This window comes from Rhinoderma darwinii, chromosome 2 (genome assembly GCF_050947455.1).
Source record: "Rhinoderma darwinii isolate aRhiDar2 chromosome 2, aRhiDar2.hap1, whole genome shotgun sequence".
In the NCBI taxonomy this organism is placed as follows: domain Eukaryota; kingdom Metazoa; phylum Chordata; class Amphibia; order Anura; family Rhinodermatidae; genus Rhinoderma; species Rhinoderma darwinii.
In genome coordinates this window covers 405,058,614-405,078,335 of record NC_134688.1, presented here as the reverse complement: position 1 = coordinate 405,078,335, position 19,722 = coordinate 405,058,614, and the positions used below count along the sequence as shown (strand labels likewise).

The window sequence follows — 19,722 nt, the reverse complement described above, 5'->3', positions numbered from 1 at the left end:
GCCATTCACTATGTGGCGTAAACAACATGTTACCTTTTTTTCTGTGGGTCGGGACGATTACGAGGATGCCAAATATATAAAGGTTTTATATGTTTTCCTACGTTTGCAAAATAAAAAACGTTTAAAAAAAAAAAAAATTACTTGTTTTTGCATCGCTGCATTCCAAGAGCCGTAACTTTTTTTTTCTGTCGACGTAGCCATATGTGGGCCTGTTTTTTTTGCAGGGCAAGCTGTAGTTTTTATTGATACTATTTTGTGGTACATGGGACTTCTTGATCAACTTTTATTTTATTTTTTTATTGGGGGACTGGGAGAAAAAAAACTATTTTGATGTTGTTTTTTGCGGGGTTTTTTAACGCTGTTCACCCAGCAGTTTAATTAATATGTTAACTTTATTGTTAAAATCGTTACAAACGCGGCGATACCATATTTGTGTATGTGGTTGTTTTTTTGACACTTTTACTAAATAAACCACTTTTATTTTATTTTTACTGTAATCTTTTCATTTATTTTTTTCATAAACTTTATTTAACTGTTATTTTTTTCTCCCACTAGGGGACTTCATTTTGCGATCTTCTGATTGCTTATATAATGCTTTGGTATACCAAAGCATCATTGCATATCATTGTAAAACTGATAGGCAGTTGCTGAAGGCAGACCTGGGGGCCTTTGTTAGGCCCCCGGCTGCCATGGAAACCCATCGGTGTCCTGCGATCTTCTGGTGGAGTGCCGTTGGGGTGACAGAGGGTGCTCTCTCCCTCTGTCAAACACATTAGATGCTGCTGTCGCTATTGACAGCGGCATCTAATGGGTTAAACTGCCGGAAGCGGAGAGCTCTTCGATTCCGGCAGGAGCCTGACTGTGTATAACAGCCGGGGTCCTGCCGCTGATCTTGTGTGTACAGTGGCAGTACCCTCGAGATCAGAGCGACGGATATATCCGTCGCTATGCGGGAACTAGCTCCTGCTTGTGACGGATATATCACGTCGTTAAGGGTTTAAACGTTATCCAGACTTAGGCTCAGCAAATGGTGAGGAGCTCAAGTAATCACAATATCCAATGGTCTCCAGGCATTTACTCACACAGAAGAGGGGGTTGATGGAGGAATATTGATCGGTCCTATGTGGCACTTTTTCTCCAGCAGCACAAGTAGCTTGCAATAAGAGTTTAGGGCTACTTCCTTTTTCTTGGTCACCACTGCTTCGGTTCCCTCATGCCACAACCCTCTCTCCCTCTCTGCTGTGCTCCTTGCTGTCCTTCGTTCCCTCTGAACACCACATGTACTCTCTGCCCACTTGTGTCCCTCTCTCCTACCCCTGGCTGCCCTTTACAAAGCCCTATAGCCCGCCCAAGCTGTCCTTGTCTTACTGTATCCATCGACCAGTGATGAGAGCATCACTCTGCCACCAATGAGCATATCAAATATGCAGAAAAGTCACAAAACGGATAGTACAATAAGCCGGTAATGGGGTGGGGTATACTTACCCCATTACTACCTCTGGGAAAGCTGTTATACTTCTTCACAAGCACAGTGACATAAAGGAGAATAATATGATATGTATGCATACAATAACTAATTGGGACATATACTTTTTAATTTAATTTCATTTAATGGCCCTTTTTAATTTATAAGTGAAACTTCGTAACTCCCATGGCTTGCAAGTGGGTGGTAGCACATAGGTGAGTTTGGGCCCTATATTTGCCTGAGACCCTGACGGCAGTACCACCTGCACTGCCCTGATGGTGGCTCTGATCCCTAATGCTACAATAATGCATTGATTGAATTGCCGAAAGTGAATTCTCAAGTAAGTAGAGATAAAACTCTTCAGAGTGATGGTCCATGCTGTAGAATCTCTGATTCTAGTGGAGTCTTGCAGACAGCTATTGCTTGTGGAAACCTGTATTACAAATGATCCAATCTTGAGGCAACACCTTCCAATTTATAGACAGTATAAGACTGTGAATTTTATTGCACTTATTTAAAAATGGCAATAATTTATGAGCTTAGTATATATATATATATATATATATATATATATATATATGGCATACCAAATGCAGTCGGACCATGGGTTTTGAGATTCAAAAACAAGGAAAACTGTTCTGAAGAGTTTTATTTCTTGGTCACCTGGCTGCTTTCAGATTGCCGTATTTAGAGACAATACAGTTGACGCATTGTTGTAGCAATAGTGATTTTTATTAAAGCAACAGTAAAATTTAAAATAAGTGATATAAGTAAACCGAAGAAAAACTGCAGTAAGTTTGCTAAGTTTCCTGTATGTTCTTGTAAAGGTGCAGTCACATGAGGCAGATTTTGTTGCAGAAATTTCTGCTTCTGAAAAATAGTTCTATTCATCTGATGGGGTTGTTTCTGCAGCACGTACGTGGATTTCTGCAAACTCCATTCAGATTAACGAAACTGATTTTCAGTCGCAGAAATTTCTGCAACAAAATGTACCATGTGTGAAACCACCCTTGAAGAAATTCTGTAGATAAAACAGATGTTAATTCTATCGCCCCTCAATCTCCTCCACTTTTGCTGACACACGAGGAGCGTGGTGGAGTGTTTTCTGGTGGAGCTTTTCCTTCCTGGTCTCCTATTGCAGACATAGCAGCGGGGCAGCGCTCCTGCTGCAGCCTAAGTACTTACTGATGGAGTCAGATCTAAGATTTGTGAGGCGGTGAAAAATGGCTGATCTCGTGGGACACCTACAGAAGATTTATTATATGTCTCACAGTTTGGTTTGCAATGTAAGACAAGATAGGACCAGAGGAGAGAAAGATATTGAGAAAGGATTTGCTTAGATATTTTTAATTTTTCCTTTGTGAAAGGTCATTGGTGGTATTTATCACATTTGTGGTTAGTTGTTTTATATGCATATTTTGTGACTTCAGACCACACTCCATACTGAAGTTTGCTATCTGTTTTTTTATTTTTTATTTCTAATAGTATCTAATGAGGTGGCTGAAGTGATGTACCGGATTGCAATTGATGTAGTAACTGGTAAAGAGAGCTAGAGCACATCACCCTATATAAACCAGCTACTAATAAAATGAGTGTCACTCAAATGATTGTTCGACCTAAATAACACTCTTAACTCAGGGGACAGATTAGCTTTTTCACTTTAGCTGATACCATATTGCTGAATATAATGATACTGGGATTCTTGATTTCGTGTTGCAAGGCAGTTGAATGACAAATGCATATTTTAGCATTATGCTAAATGTTCATTCTATAACAACCAAAACAATGTCTAGATAGTGATTAGTTTCATTAGACATAATAATCATGAATAATGGTACAATGAATAATAAATTCTAAATATTCCAGTATTATATGCAAAGATCGAGTTAATAACCAAATAATTAATCTCTGGATCTAAGCATATTCTTTGAAAGTCATATGAATAAGTTCCCCCATTATTACAGACCTGTTACATGAGCACTGAGAGCAAAGTGTGCACAAAATATTTGCCTAAATCCCATTGTTTCAGAGAGAAAATGTATTGTTTTCTTTTTATTGAAAATTTGAACATGATAAAACAAAGTCATCAGTCATTTTATGGTTGAGATTTATCCATTAAGTCAGTCAGGAGCATAGAAGAATAACAATAAAAAAAAGACTCTCTAAGTTAACCATGGTATATAAAGTTGTGTTAGGATGTGTGTAGGATTTTAATCCCATTAACATGGATTGGGTGTTGGATCTCCTTCACCTCCTCCACCATTGCCCCCTCCACTATCTCCACCACCTCCTCCTCCATCACTGCCCCCTCCATCTCCTCCACCACCCCCTCCACCATCCCCTCCACCATCTCCGCCTCCTCCTCCATTATCACCTCCATCTCCCCCATCCCCGCCTCCATTTCCACCATCATCACCTCCATCTCCACCATCACCTCCATCCCCACCATCACCTCCATCTCCTCCTTCACCCTCACCTCCTCCTATATCTTCTGAACAGTTTTTATAAGGCTGAATAAGGATATCACTCGACTGACAATCTCCCCTGCAGAGTTGTTGCCAATAAATGCCAGCACCAGTATTGAGATTAGCAAACCTGCAGTTGTCGTACCACCATCCACCCCCACCAATGTGTGCACAGTTTGCTCCTGATAAATCATTGTCTTGATCACGTGTGGAGAATTTCATATTGTCATGTCCTGCACTGGGCTCTCCAGATGTCATGGCATCACCAGCATTACCTGAGTACCGTCCTAACCTAATCCGATAGCAAAGATTTTCACCCTCAAGCGAGAATGAGTCATAATTGGCTAGGTGCTGCTTACCCGCTGCAGAGCGCAGGCGGAAACGTGCATGGTGTAACTCTTGAGTGCTCAATAAATGTATATGTTCATTACCCAGCCAATGGTCACCTTTTAGATCTCCAAAACCCTTCTTGTAGCAATCCCATGTAGTATCCCAGATCCTCGGATTTTTCTGACAGTTCTTTTGAATGACAGTCCAGCCTCCATCCTCACCAAGTTCACACCATACCAATAGGCGCTTGCTTGGTACTGGCTCTACCACATACAGGCCACTTTTCCCTTCCTTTATTGCAGTGCAGCTCTTAGGATAATTTTTACCTGTTAACCAAATCTTTATGCATTACTTAAAAGTATAACATTTTCTGAAGAATAAGGTTCAATAACCAATAAATTAAAGATGTAAAGTAAACATTGTGCATCACAAAATATTTAAGTACAAACAAGTGAATAAAACTCGATCTACAGTTGTCTTGCCATGTTTTTTTTAGCTTTTCAAACCATTGCTTTTAGGGGAAAAATTACCGTAGTACACTGCTTTATGGAGGGTTGACATGGCGGCACAGACAGTGCCTACGGCTCCATAGTACGGAGCCATATGGATTCATCTTAAATAGAGGTCTGCGCACACTGTTGAGTCGTATGCATGAGGCCTAATTTAGAATTTTTGTTTAAAAGGTTTTTTTAAACCTACAATGGGTGAAGTTCAATAAAAATTGGATGTCATCGTGAGTACTTATCAAGTGTGGTTGGGTAAAAGACAGTAGCAAAATACCACGATAAGCTTTCAATACATTGATATGCTTTATAATTGGACAAATTATTTTCGGCAACCTGCAACTAAAGCTGAGCCTGAGTCACAACTTTTGGCCTGGTAAGCTTACCGTACTTTGTTGCCTGTAACTCCAGTTCGGATATTCATAGTAGAATATAATTGATTCAAGAGCATTACTTTTGCACCTGTATAGCATGGTGAATTGAAGCCACTGCCACGTATATACACAGCACTATTCTATCTATTAATGGGGGTTTCCTATCGAAGATGTTAATGACATATCCACAAGATATGCCATAAAAGTCTGCATCCAGACAGAGATTTAATGGCTTTCGTAATTCTTGTCTATCGGAGCTACGGAAACCGTTGAGCAAGCTCCCATAGAGTAGAATGAACTAGTAAAGCTAAAGCCAGCAATGAAGGGGAACTTGTCTCCCTGACATGGTTGACCAGTGAGCAATAAGCTGCTGAGCTGGCATATGTTTGCTATGCAATTTCAACCAGGGCAACAACTGCATGAAATTTGTATGGTGTCCCTCTGCATGTGGTGTTATTTTCTGGGTACTTTGCTTCCTCCATTAATACTCTCTTTGGGACCCCCACCTATTGGCAAAACGTGTGTCCCATGACCAGACTAGTTAGGTTACCACCACATCCAGACAGAGATTGAATGATTTTTTTCATTCTAATCTATGGGAGTTATAGAAACTGTCAAGCAAGCTCCCATAGACTAGAAAGGAGAGAGCGTGAGGGGGGATGGGGTATGTAATCTAAAGTGGTGCATCCATTACTAATAGTAAATGAACTGATTCACAACAGGAAAAGATATGTGCCAAGTATCTACTGACGCTGCATGAAAGATGAGATGTTCATGACATTAAATAGTAATAATGAGACAGATGACAGTCACTGCAGAGAATATGCCTTCATTGCTGACTAATTGTCACTCACCAGAATTTGGGTAATTTAAGATTTCTTCTTCAGTGATTCCATTTAACATATGGCCATTTTGAAGATTTAGTGTCGCAGACAGATCCAGCTTGAACCCATATACAGCACAAACTACCCCTCCAAAAAGGAGTAACAGTGACAGAGACCCATGCTTCCCTTGGACCTCTGGGTAAAAAGAGCAAACATTAGTTGAAATTCTCGCTCATTGTTAATATATGCAGCATTATCATTTTAGTGATACATAAACATATTCATGGATTGTATCCAAGCATATTTTCCTCTGTTGACATATATCAATTATAATTTATCTCACATTGTATGTTATAGTTATTCGAATTTTGTTTATTTTTCCAAATATTTTATACCAAGCTCTCGAATATCACATGGTTGGCCTAGGGGAATAATATTGTTTTTTTTTTCCCCCAATAAATAATTTATCACTTATCCACAGGTACATAATAAATGTTAGATTGCTGGGACTTCCCACATCACTAGTACGGAAGTCCCGGCTTTCCTTGTCTACCTCACCCACATTGAATCCTTATATGTGGATAGGGAAAAAATGTTCTTTGTGGGAAAACCCTTTCAACTTTAGTTGGTACTTAATAAAACAATCATGAACTGGGGTATCAGACCAACAGCCAGTGCCAAAAGTCAGCCGTAGGCAGATCTTCAAAATAAATTGAAGGACCAGGACATTTCCCTGAAGATCATTTATTTCTTGATCATTGATGGCAAGTTGTCATACTGTCTCAGTGAGAATTAAAGGGCATGTTCACCTTTGTGCACATTTTCTATCTAATTGTCACAGAGACACTGATCACGGTTGTTCCACCTCAGCTTGTAACTATTTCTTTTGGGCTTTCCATTGACATTGACAATTAAGTTCTCACTCAATGGAGAGCCCAACAGCATATTTCTGAGATCTGGAAAGCTAAAGTTGAACAGGCACAGTGCCCAGATCAGCAGTCTTTTATATCTAGCAACCAGCAGGGCTCCTTATGCCCTAACTCCAACCTTAGCTCTCTTCTGTCATGTCTTTATACCATGTAAGAAGATTGGCATACATATTTCACAGGTTACAAGAATACAAATCTGTACTGTACGTTCTACAGCCTGGGATTTTATTGCCAAGCTCCAATAAAAAGTGACTGCGTTATATAAATTGGTAAAATCATTCGATATATTGGATTGAAATATGATCAGACCATTCAGTAAATTACTAACCCATAAGGCAACTATAAGGTGTCTTACCCATTCTTGTCCAAGTAGAGTTGGGCTCTACATTTGACCAGCCCAGCAGTCCTATTTATACAATACAGACCATTGGGAGGGGATGTAAGTGCTTTATCAGAACAGCTGTTAACCAGGGGTAAATTATGTTTAATAACTAGGTGTGAAGGCGACTGCTGTCTGTTTGAGCAACTAAGGATCTATCTAGATTACATGAATATACAACATGGTTGTGGTAGGATTGCTGCAATGAATACTGGAGATTAGGCCAAGACAATGATTCAGCTGAACTATTACACACAGAGAGAACAGCAATGTGTTATATACAGAGGATGGAACAGAGAGAGAAGTGATTATACATCCTACAGCGACAGAGGGATGGAGGGGAACGGGGACTAGAGCCGCACGTAACAGATGGTTGGAGAGCAACATATATCTGTGAATTGCATTGTGAAGAAATGGTTTCTAGTATAATGTGGTTGTAGAACAGACTGAAGAAGTGCACAGCGCTTGTAATCCCTCGTCATTAGAATCCACTGAGTATCGGACAGCAAGAGAACAATGGCTGCTTGACACTTAGCAAGCAACTGGAGGACACATTTTGACATTTTCTTTGTTCTTTGTTTGTTTTTGCTTTTGTTACTTTCCTGCTATTTTGATGCATTTGTTTGTATTAAAATTGCAGTACTCACTTTAACTAGTAATTATCATTGTGGCAAGCATTTATTTATCATCTTCTTTACAGATAGACAGTTTGTTTGGTAATTTGTAGTTGGGTAAGGCTGGATTCCCACACAGCGCCTTGCTGAATTTTTCTTTTGGGTTTTCGTTTTTCTTTGGTTTGTGGCATATTTAGTCGTATTTTTGGGTTTAGTGACATTCAAAATGCAGAATGTTTTGTGTAACGTGTTTTTTCTGGCTTTTTTTTCATAGGTTTCTCCGTAGGATTTAAAAATGGCATAAAAAAGGCCTATTTAAAATGTTTCAAAATAAAAAAAGACACCAAAAAGGGATGTAAAAACGTCATTAAAAATGCATGCTATATTTACAAAAACGTTGGCGTTTCATGAGATGTAGAACAAAGGTACCTTACCACCACAGATTTTAGTACATGGGCAGAGCCCCAAGTATCGTTAAAGCTACTTTGGAGATACCCTGGACCATTTAAAGGAACACTAAGCCTATAAATTAATGAGAAAACATAAAACTCAAAGCAAACACATTCCTACTTGTCGATCAGCAAAGGCTTCTGCGATTTCCAGAAACTGTCTTTAGCAGGGAAGTGGGGGTTGGAAGGAAGTGGCATCTTCTGACATGTCACTTTAACAAGTCAGATACTTTTCCCGATAGATTTCCCTTTAGGTAAAGCAGATGTGAAGAGTGCAATGTGATTCATTTTATAGTGTGATGCAAAAGCATAAATTGGGTTTAAAAATGTTTTTCTAGTAACACATGCTAAATACTTTTCCCAATCTGAGATTCAGTTTCTATCACAGAGGGAAAAAACAGTCCGAGCTTTAAGACATTCTCATTATGCATTTCTCATTAGAAAGCACATTCTCATACTCTTTCATCAAGGATTGTTCTCATCTTTTTCTCATCCCCTGAGGTCATTAAATATCTGTTTTTTTTTTGTTCTTTCATGCGGTTTCCTCAGTGGAGTAGTTGTAATAAAGGAAATGTTGTATTAGAAAGTTTGTCATTTGAAATACATACAACAAGATATTTTATTAAGACATTGCAGAATGCTTCAGATTACTCTTTATTGGGTTTATTGCTGTATAAAATTAGGGGTTGAAGAAGAAGGACAATTTTGAACATAGGTAAAATATGAAGTTCAACTTTTTCACTGAATATGTTCCTTTTAGATAAAAAGATACAAATCTAAATTTTATTGTTGACCTGTGTGATATTGAATGGACAAAAACAGAATTTTCAGTTGTTCCCTAGGTTAAGGTCTCCCACTCAGCAATATTTCTTATTCTGTGATGTGATGAGCCTGGAGGTTCTGCTTCCCTGTTTTTCTCAATTATTTGTATAAATAAATTCTCCTTTTGTTGACGTTCATATTGTCCTGTAGGGGGAGTATTCTATTATCAAACTGATGGGGCAGACTATGACATCACTCCATGCTGATGATTAGCCTGTCAAGAACCCCTGAGATGTTCAATACCCTAAGGCTGGGTTTACACAAGCATGTTATGTCCGTAATGGACGGAATGTATTTCGGCCGCAAGTCCTGGATCGAACACACTGCAGGGAGCCGGGCTCCTAGCATCATAGTTATGTACGATGCTAGGAGTCCCTGCCTCGCTGCCGGACAACTGTCCCGTACTGTAATCATGTTTTCAGTACGAGACAGTTGTCCGGCAGCGAGGCAGGGACTCCTAGCATCGTACATAACTATGATGCTAGGAGCCCGGCTCCCTGCAGTGTGTTCGGTCCGGGACTTGCGGCCGAAATACGTTCCGTCCATTATGGACGTAATGTGCTCGTGTAAATCCAGCCTAACAGAGAGCTTTTAGTTTTTGCACAAAATAAAAGAGAATAAGTCAGCACAATGAAGTTTAGGAGCATATCTATGGTAGGTGTAGCCATGCAGGGGTAGCCTCTGTACCCAGGCCATAATGGCTGAGGTGGCCAAAAGGCCTCTGTGCCACACTATTGGACACTGGTATTATACAGGGCCGGTGTTAGGGGGGGGCAATCCAGACAATTGCCCAGGGCCCCATCCTCTTAGGGCCACCTGTCCACGGCTGCTGCAGGGCCCGCGTTGCCCGGTCCATAGCATGAATGGGCCGGACGGCACTGGCCGCCTCATGCCCGTTGGCATCACTAGCACCGGAGGGGGCCACGGTGCTAGCAACAGCCGCATTCACTTGTATCTGCGTCCTCAGGATGCAAATACAAATTAATATTATAAGCTGCAGGCCACGATAGAATCCCTGCGCAGGCCGGCGTGATGAAGTAACTGCATCACGTGGGGGGGAATCGATGTGTAGCACTATATACAAATAAGGGGAATCGCTGTGTAGCACTATATACAGAGGGGGGATTGCTGTGTATCACTATATACAAAGGGGGCAGCGCTGTGTAGCACTATATAAAAGGGGGGACGGCGCTGTGTAGCACAATATACAAAGGGGGGAATCGCTGTGTATCACTATATACAAAGGGGGGGAATCGCTTTGTAACACTATATACAAAGGAGGGGAAATCGCTGTGTCGCACTATATACAAGGGTGGGGGTCGCTGTGTAGAACTACATACAAGGGGAAGGGGGCGGTGCTGTGTAGCACTATATGCAAGGGGGCGGCACTGTGTAGCACTATATACAAGGAGGGCGGCGCTGTGTAGCACTACATACAAGGGGAGAAGGGCGGCACTGTGTAGCACTATATACAAGGGGGAGAGGGGTGGCGGTGTGTAGCACTGTATACAAGGGGGGCGGCGCTGTGTAGCGCTATAAACAAGTGGGGGCGGTGCTGTGTAGCACTATATACAAGGGGGGGCACTGTGTAGCATTATATACAAGGGGGTGGCACTATATAGAAGGGAGAGGGACTGTGTGTAACTATCTACTAAGGGGGGATTGTGTGGCACTATATATAAGGGGGAGGGCTGTGGCGCTATCTATGGGGGGGGGGGCTGTGTGTGGCGCTATCTACAGGGGGCATTACAGCTGTGGGGCATAAAGGGGGCACAGTTACTGATGGGGCAATTTCATTGTGTCAAGCACTGACGGATCAATATTATCATCTGGGACACTGGATTACGAGTTTGTTTAGAGGATGGGGTAGAGGTGTGGTGGGTTCTTGGAAAGCAAGAAACCAACATGTCTGTGTGTCAAATTCTGCAGAGATGAGTCGTGGCTGGAATAAGTCATCACAGCGGTCTGGGCCAGATGGAGAAAAAAAGGGAAAGCGAATGACTCTAATCAGAGAAAACATGACCTGTGAGTCACTAGATATAAATGTACTGTAATCACTTATATGGTCTGCAGAGCTCCTGTGTATAACTGTCATCTACCGCTATATGGTCACTACATGGTGGTAATATTGGTCTTTGTATAGTGGCTTTTATTCAGTAACAGTATGGGCAGGGGTGGGATTCAAATTTTTAACAACAGTTTCCCGGTTTTGCGGACAAAGATACACGCGTCGGGGGGGGGGGGGGTCACAGTGTTTTGCGGTGTATCGCACCATGGAAAATTATTCTAATAATAAAATAAAACAATTACAGCATTCCAAATACGCCCTATATTAAAGTGGACTCTAAATAAAGAAATTCCTTGTCCAGAATGTTTTAGTGTGGATTTATCATTACATAAGCATGCATACCTACAGTGAAGGAAATAAGTATTTGATCCCTTGCTGATTTTGTAAGTTTGCCCACTGTGAAAGTCATGAACAGTCTAGAATTTTTAGGCTAGGTTAATTTTACCAGTGAGAGATAGATTATATAAAAAATCACATAGTCAAAATTATATATATTTATTTGCATTGTGCACAGAGAAATAAGTATTTGATCCCCTACCAACCATTAAGAGTTCAGCCTCCTCCAGACCAGTTACACGCTCCAAATCAACTTGGTGCCTGCATTAAAGACAGCTGTCTTAAATGGTCACCTGTATAAAAGACTCCTGTCCACAGACTCAATTAATCAGTCTGACTCTAACCTCTACAACATGGGCAAGACCAAAGAGCTTTCTAAGGATATCAGGGACAAGATCATAGACCTGCACAAGGCTGGAATGGGCTACAAAACCATAAGTAAGACGCTGGGTGAGAAGGAGACAACTGTTGGTGCAATAGTAAGAAAATGGAAGACATACAAAATGACTGTCAATCGACATCGATCTGGGGCTCCATGCAAAATCTCACCTCGTGGGGTATCCTTGATCCTGAGGAAGGTGAGAGCTCAGCCGAAAACTACACGGGGTAAACTTGTTAATGATCTCAAGGCAGCTGGGACCACAGTCACCAAGAAAACCATTGGTAACACATTATGCCGTAATGGATTAAAATCCTGCAGTGCCCGCAAGGTCCCCCTGCTCAAGAAGGCACATGTACAGGCCCGTCTGAAGTTTGCAAATGAACATCTGAATGATTCTGAGAGTGATTGGGAGAAGGTGCTGTGGTCAGATGAGACTAAAATTGAGCTCTTTGTCATTAACTCAACTCGCCGTGTTTGGAGGAAGAGAAATGCTGCCTATGACCCAAAGAACACCGTCCCCACTGTCAAGCATGGAGGTGGAAACATTATGTTTTGGGGGTGTTTCTCTGCTAAGGGCACAGGACTACTTCACCGCATCAATGGGAGAATGGATGGAGCCATGTATCGTCAAATCCTGAGTGACAACCTCCTTCCCTCCACCAGGATATTAAAAATCGCTCGTGGCTGGGTCTTCCAGCACGACAATGACCCGAAACATACAGCCAAGGCAACAAAGGAGTGGCTCAAAAAGAAGCACATTAAGGTCATGGAGTGGCCTAGCCAGTCTCCAGACCTTAATCCCATCGAAAACTTATGGAGGGAGCTGAAGATCCGAGTTGCCAAGTGACAGCCTCGAAATCTTAATGATTTACAGATGATCTGCAAAGAGGAGTGGGCCAAAATTCCATCTAACATGAGTGCAAACCTCATCATCAACTACAAAAAACGTCTGACTGCTGTGCTTGCCAAAAAGGGTTTTGCCACCAAGTATTAAGTCTTGTTTGGCAAAGGGATCAAATACTTATTTCTCTGTGCACAATGCAAATAAATATATATAATTTTGACTATGTGATTTTCAGTTTTTTTTTTAAATATAATCTATCTCTCACTGGTAAAATTAACCTTGCCTAAAAATTCTAGACTGTTCATGTCTTTGACAGTGGGCAAACGTACAAAATCAGCAAGGGATCAAATACTTATTTCCTTCACTGTATGGTTCTGGCTTGAGAAAGACCCTCCACTTGTCACGGGTCGAAACGTTGCCATTTTGTACTGGATGTTTGACCAATAAAATAATATATTGATTGAAATTTGGGAGACATCCGCAAGATATATCATAAATGTCAGATAGATGCAGGTCCCGCAGCTATCTCCAGAACAGGGCCTCCTAAATCCCGTTCAGCCGCCGTGCGTTGTGGCTGAATGAGGTGTTTTCCGACCATGAAAAACTTTATATGGTCGTGAATTACGTAAACAGCGTAACTCACTGAGCTACGCTGTTTCCGTAACTCCAATAGTATTGAATGGCAGTTGCAGAAGCAGCGTAGCATGTGAGCTACGCTGTATCCGTAACTACCATTAAGTTCTATGAGACTTATGTAAACAGCGTAGCTCCGCGAGTTAGACTGTTTACGTAACTCACGACAATGTAATGTTTTTCATGGTCGGAAAACACCTCATTCAGCTGCAACAAACAGCAGCTGAACGAGGTTTAGGGGGCCCCGTTCTGGAGATAGGTGCGGGTCCCAGAGGTCCCATCTATCTGACATTTATGACAAATCCTGTGGATGTGTCATAAATGTCTCTCGTGGGAAAACCCCTTTAAATATGTATTACTACTATTTATTTCTACTGTACTTGGCCTCATGCACACGCCCGTATTGGTTTTTACTGTCTGCAAATACGGATCCGCAAATACCGATGCACATCCGTAGCCGTCTAGGGGCGAGTCTGTGCCACAATCAGACAAGTATAGGACATGTTCTATAATTTGTAGATCATTCCTACAGCCCGGACATACATCCGTAAATATACAGAAAGGTGTCCATGGCCTATAGAAATGAATGGGTGCGCAATATTATCCGTAATTACGGATGAAAACTAAGGTCGTGTGATTGGGTCTAACATATATGAAGCCTAGAGAAACATTGATTCAGAAATTAAACTGACAAAAAGAAGGGCAACATGGCACAGGTTATAACTAAAAACTTACATTCCCTGTCCTATGACCTCAACAATAAATTTTAACAGCTACATATATTTAACATTTTGTATATAATCCGCTTTTGTTAATATATTGTCAGGAACATTTTTTTAAAAAATAATGACAAAACCAAATGATGGGATGACACAGTCTTCAGATTAAAAAACAACATCTCTAAAATGTCACAAATGACTATGAATAAAAGCAGAGTTGTTCCCAATGGAAAGCACATTATGTATATGCCAACAATGTAAGACCAAAGTGAAATGCAGAAATAATTACCTGGCTGCCCTTAAAAGAAAATGCCATCTACGTTTTTCAGATGTTTTTGTGCAGTAATGCAGTTGTATTGAAAGGACACTGGGGCTGATAGACATAAGAGAGCAAATGCTGTACAATAAAGCACAGTTCATTTGGCACTAGATTAGATTTGTAGGGTTATTTATTTTTTTGTATCCCTCCTGGAAAATATTTCTGCAAGTGTAGTTTAAGAAAGAAAAAGAAAGGGCACAGTTACTGGCCAAATATTAAATAATAGCAGCTCAGGAAGCAGTGACATACATAGAAGAGTAGGGTCCCCATAGCAAAGATCAATATGGGCCACGAATTATGCTGTCCATTTTGCCAATCGAGACAGAATGGCCTGATGTTTGTTTCCCCCTTCACATCGTATTAAATTCTTGACTTTTGTTTGCTGCATACAGTTCCTCTCGCGAGGGATGCAAATCACCAGAATCACCAGAAAGAAAACCGGATCCAGGCTAGGTTAAAAAGGGTGGAGATATCTAAGGGTACTTATGGAGTGGCATCTGAGGCGCTGGTGCTTATGGTGGCATCCAATGCTGAGTCCCTTTAGATGCTACACTCTGTTGACCCTAGTCACCCAGAAAGCATGGAGAGGGAAAAATCAGCAAAGAGAAGAAGGAAAAGGGTTCCTGGCTGCACTACATCTATTATATTTCTAATCAATTTCTAATAATTTCACTTCTAATAAAAACATTGTAATACACATGAACATAAACTCCTATTATAGTAAATGGGAGATTTCTAAACATCTATTTAGAAGAAAAAGGGTCACGGTGCTTAGAGGAACGCCACCACAGCTCCTCTGATCTATTAATTACTGAGACATAAAAAGGATCCTGTGACCTCCATCAATTACATATTCTGACATGTCTTAGCCTATGTCGGAAAATGTTTTAAGGTGAACTTTCCCTTCAATTTTTAACAAACCTACCATAAAAAAATGGATGAAAACTGTTTATTTGTTTTTATACACCCTGTTTTTGAAGTAGGTTTACAGCTGATGTGCTGATCTTGTGGGAGTCTCTGTGTCCATCATGTTATATATGGCATGATTGTATAAGGAAAGAAAGTATAGGCAAATAAAAGGCCGAAGGCAATAATGAATATAGCAGACTGTCCAGTCAGAAGTCAGTGCACATGGGATGATCCCCTCAATCTGATGCACAAATATTGTGTTTAGAAGCTACCTCTATATATGAAATTCAGCTCCGAAATATCATCTGTGTTCCATTGACATTTCCCTAACAAACCTTCTCCATTTGTATCTAATACATTTCTTCTTTCTGCATTATGTAATCTTTGTGATTGTTTATGAATCATGGAAATGATAGTCAGACTTGTATCAGTCACTTTTCCACCAGTGCCGGTAATGAGTAATTTGTCATTTAGGATCTACCCCACCCATTGTAACATGTCCACGTCCCATCTCACTGTAATTATAAACCTTGCATCTGTTGTATTTATGTATCTTCTTTATCTTATCTACTCATTCCTCCTACTGAACAAACATTAAAGATTGAATGTGTTATATACTTGACATTTTTAGCATGCACCCTTTAGTTTATCAGTTTATGCTTCATGAGACAATAACAGCAACTTACTATATATACTGTATACCGAAAAGACCACCTCTTTGAGAAGACCACTCCTTTGTCTAGATCAGATTTCCTGTGAAAAATTTTCAGTTGTCATTAAATAGCATTGCCTACTGGCCATCTTCTTTGAGAGGACCACTGTTCATTTCTTAATGCAATTTTGGGTGGTCGTCTCAAAGAAGTTTCACTGTATATGCCTACGCATTGTAAAGGATCTGCCAGGCACAGCTTCGGGGTTAACTCCCTTAATTAATCAGTCAGCACCTGAATCTACATCCCTGAGACTGACTCCAGCTTCCACCACTCAGGCTGGCAGGCTTAGGAGTGGGAGAGCCTATCGCAGCCTGGCCAGACTCAGCTAGCTCCCGCCCTCTGTCTATTTATACCTGCATTTCCTGTTCCTCCTTGCTTGTTATTCTTTTTCGTGTGGTTTCCTGGCCCAGCTACAGCTCCTTCTATTTAGTTCCTGCTCCATACAGACCCTGGCTTACTGACTACTCTTCTGCTCTTCGTTTGGTACCTCGCACACTCCTGGCTTGACTCGGCTCGTTCACCACTCTGGTTGCTCACGGTGTTGCCGTGGGCAACTGCCCCTTTCCCTTGCTTGTATTCCCTTGTATGTTTGTTGTGTTTGTCGTGCACTTACTGAGTGCAGGGACCGCCGCCAAGTTGTACCCCGTCACCTAGGGCGGGTCGTTGCAAGCAGGCAGGGACAGAGTGGCGGGTAGATTAGGGCTCACTTGTCCGTTTCCCTACCCCCCGGTCATTACATAATAACAAGCCCATACCTAGTCTACCCTGGTCCCTGACACCACTATGGACCCCCGTGAGACCCTGGCTCAGCAAATGCAGGGTCTCTCCCTACAGGTCCAGGCCCTGGCTCAGAGGGTCAACCAGCCTGATGCTACCTTGGTAGTTCCCCTCACCGCACCTCTTGAACCCCACCTCAAGTTGCCCGACCGGTTCTCAGGGGACCGGAGGGCTTTTCTCTCCTTTCGGGAGAGTTGTAGGCTTTACTTTCGTTTAAAGCCTCATTCCTCAGGTTCTGAGAGCCAGCGGGTGGGTATAATTATGTCCCGGCTCCAGGAAGGGCCCCAAGAGTGGGCCTTCTCCTTGGCTCCTGACGCCCCTGAACTTTCCTCCGTTGATTGTTTCTTTTCTGCTCTCTGACTTATTTATGACGAGACTGACAGGACTGCCTTTGCCGAGAGTCAGCTGGTGACCTTACGTCAGGGTAAGAGACCTGTTGAGGAGTATTGCTCTGACTTTAGGAAGTGGTGCGTAGCTTCTCGGTGGAATGACCCTGCCTTAAGGTGCCAGTTTAGGTTGGGTCTGTCGAATGCCCTGAAAGACCTGCTAGTTAGCTATCCCTCTTCTGACTCCCTAGACCAGGCTATGGCTTTAGCGGTACGACTTGACCGACGTCTCAGGGAATGACAACATGAACGTTTATGTGTTTTCTTCTCCGACTCCCCCATGATGCCTCCCGAAGTTCCGTTGCTTCGTTCCTCCAGGAAAGACTCAGAGATACCTATGCAACTCGGGGCCTCCGTTTCCCCCCAACAACGTAGAGAATTCCGCAGGAAGAATGGTCTCTGCTTCTACTGTGGGGATGACAAGCATCAAGTGAACAACTGTCCTAAGCGTAAGAATGCAGCCAGAGAACTTCCGCGCCTAAGTGATCATCGGGGAGGTCACTTGGGCGCACAGGTATTTCCAGTAAATAGGAAACGTACTAAGATCTTGCTTCCCTTTCAGGTCTCTTTTGGTGGTAGGTCTGCTACCGGCAGTGCCTTCGTGGATTCAGGGTCCTCTACTAATATTATGTCTGTGGAATTTGCTATGTCTCTTGCTATGCCTCTGATTGATTTGCCTAAACTTGTCCCGGTAGTGGGTATCGACTCCACTCCTCTTGCTAATGGTTATTTTACACAGCATACCCCTGTTTTTGAACTCCTTGTTGGCTCCATGCATTTGGAGCAATGCTCTGTACTGTTGATGCAGGGATTATCGTACGATTTGGTTCTAGGCCTTCCCTGGTTGCAGTTGCATAATCCCACGTTTGACTGGAATACTGGGGAGCTAACCAAATGGGGTAATGAATGTTGTACGTCATGTTTTTCTGTTAATTCTATTTCTCCCCCTGAGGAGGCGAATACGCTACCTGAGTTTGTTCAGGACTTCGCTGATGTTTTCTCTAGGCAGGCCTCCGAAGTGTTACCTCCTCATTGAGAATACGATTGCGCTATCGAATTGGTACCAGGAGCTAAGCTTCCTAAGGGTAGGATATTTAATCTTTCTTGTCCCGAACGTGAAGCCATGAGAGAGTATATCCAGGAATCCCTGGCCAAGGGTTACATTCGTCCCTCTTCTTCTCCGGTAGGTGCTGGCTTCTTCTTCGTGGGGAAGAAGGATGGTGGTCTTAGGCCATGCATTGACTACCGTAGCCTGAATAAGGTCACGGTAAGGAACCAGTATCCCCTTCCTTAGATACCTGATCTCTTTAATCAGGTTCAGGGGGCCCAATGGTTCTCTAAATTGGATCTACGGGGGGCGTATAACCTTATTCGCATCAAAGAGGGGGATGAGTGGAAGACTGCGTTTAACACGCCCGAAGGCCATTTCGAATACCTCGTCATGCCCTTTGGGTTGTGTAATGCCCCTGCGGTCTTCCAGAATTTCATAAATGAGATTTTGAGAAATTACCTGGGGATATTTCTTGTAGTGTACCTTGATGACATACTGGTGTTTTCCAAGGACTGGTCCTCCCACATTGAGCATGTCAGGAAGGTGCTCCAGGTCCTTCGGGAAAACAAACTGTTTGCCAAAACCGAAAAATGTGTGTTTGGGGTACAGGAGATACCATTTTTGGGTCAAATCCTCACTCCTCATGAATTCCGCATGGACCCCGCCAAGGTTCAGGCTGTGGCGGAATTGGTCCAACCTGCCTCCCTGAAGGCGTTACAGTGTTTTTTGGGGTTCGCTAATTATTACAGGAGATTTATTGCTAACTTCTCGGTCATTGCTAAGCCTCTTACGGACCTCACTCGCAAAGGTGCTGATCTCCTCCACTGGCCTCCTGAGGCTGTGCAGGCTTTTGAGGTCCTTAAGAAGTGCTTTATCTCGGCCCCGGTGCTGGTTCAGCCCAACCAAATGGAGCCATTTATCGTGGAAGTTGACGCATCTGAGGTGGGAGTGGGGGCTGTCTTGTCCCAGGGTACCAGGTCCCTCACCCATCTCCGCCCCTGTGCCTACTTCTCCAGGAAGTTTTCGCCAACTGAGAGTAACTATGATATTGGCAACCGCGAACTCTTAGCCATTAAATGGGCATTTGAAGAGTGGCGCCACTTCCTGGAGGGGGCTAGACACCAGGTAACGGTCCTTACCGACCACAAGAATCTGGTTTTCCTAGAATCTGCCCGGAGGCTAAACCCGAGACAAGCTCGATGGGCGTTATTTTTTACTAGATTCAATTTTTTGGTTACCTATAGGGCTGGGTCTAAAAATATTAAGGCTGATGCACTGTCGCGTAGCTTCATGGCCAGCCCTCCTTCGGAGGAAGATCCTGCTTGTATTTTGCCTCCAGGTATAATCATTTCCTCGATTGATTCTGATTTAGTCTCTGAAATTGCTGCTGATCAAGGTTCAGCTCCCGGGAACCTTCCTGAGAATAAGCTG

General features: G+C 42.4%; 1 protein-coding gene across 1 annotated transcript in view; it reads right to left on the bottom strand.

Annotated features, from left to right (window-relative positions):
- Positions 1 to 3,684: 3,684 nt before the first annotated feature.
- Positions 3,685 to 19,722, bottom strand: part of LOC142741884 (fibrinogen-like protein 1) — an 84,957-nt gene continuing 68,919 nt past the window's right edge. Inside the window, exons 3-4 of the mRNA XM_075851206.1 lie at positions 5,992 to 6,156; positions 3,685 to 4,586 (exon numbers count right to left, since the gene is read on the bottom strand). Coding sequence (XP_075707321.1) covers positions 3,685 to 4,586; positions 5,992 to 6,156 — 1,067 coding nt within the window. The remainder of the gene's footprint in view (positions 4,587 to 5,991; positions 6,157 to 19,722) is intronic.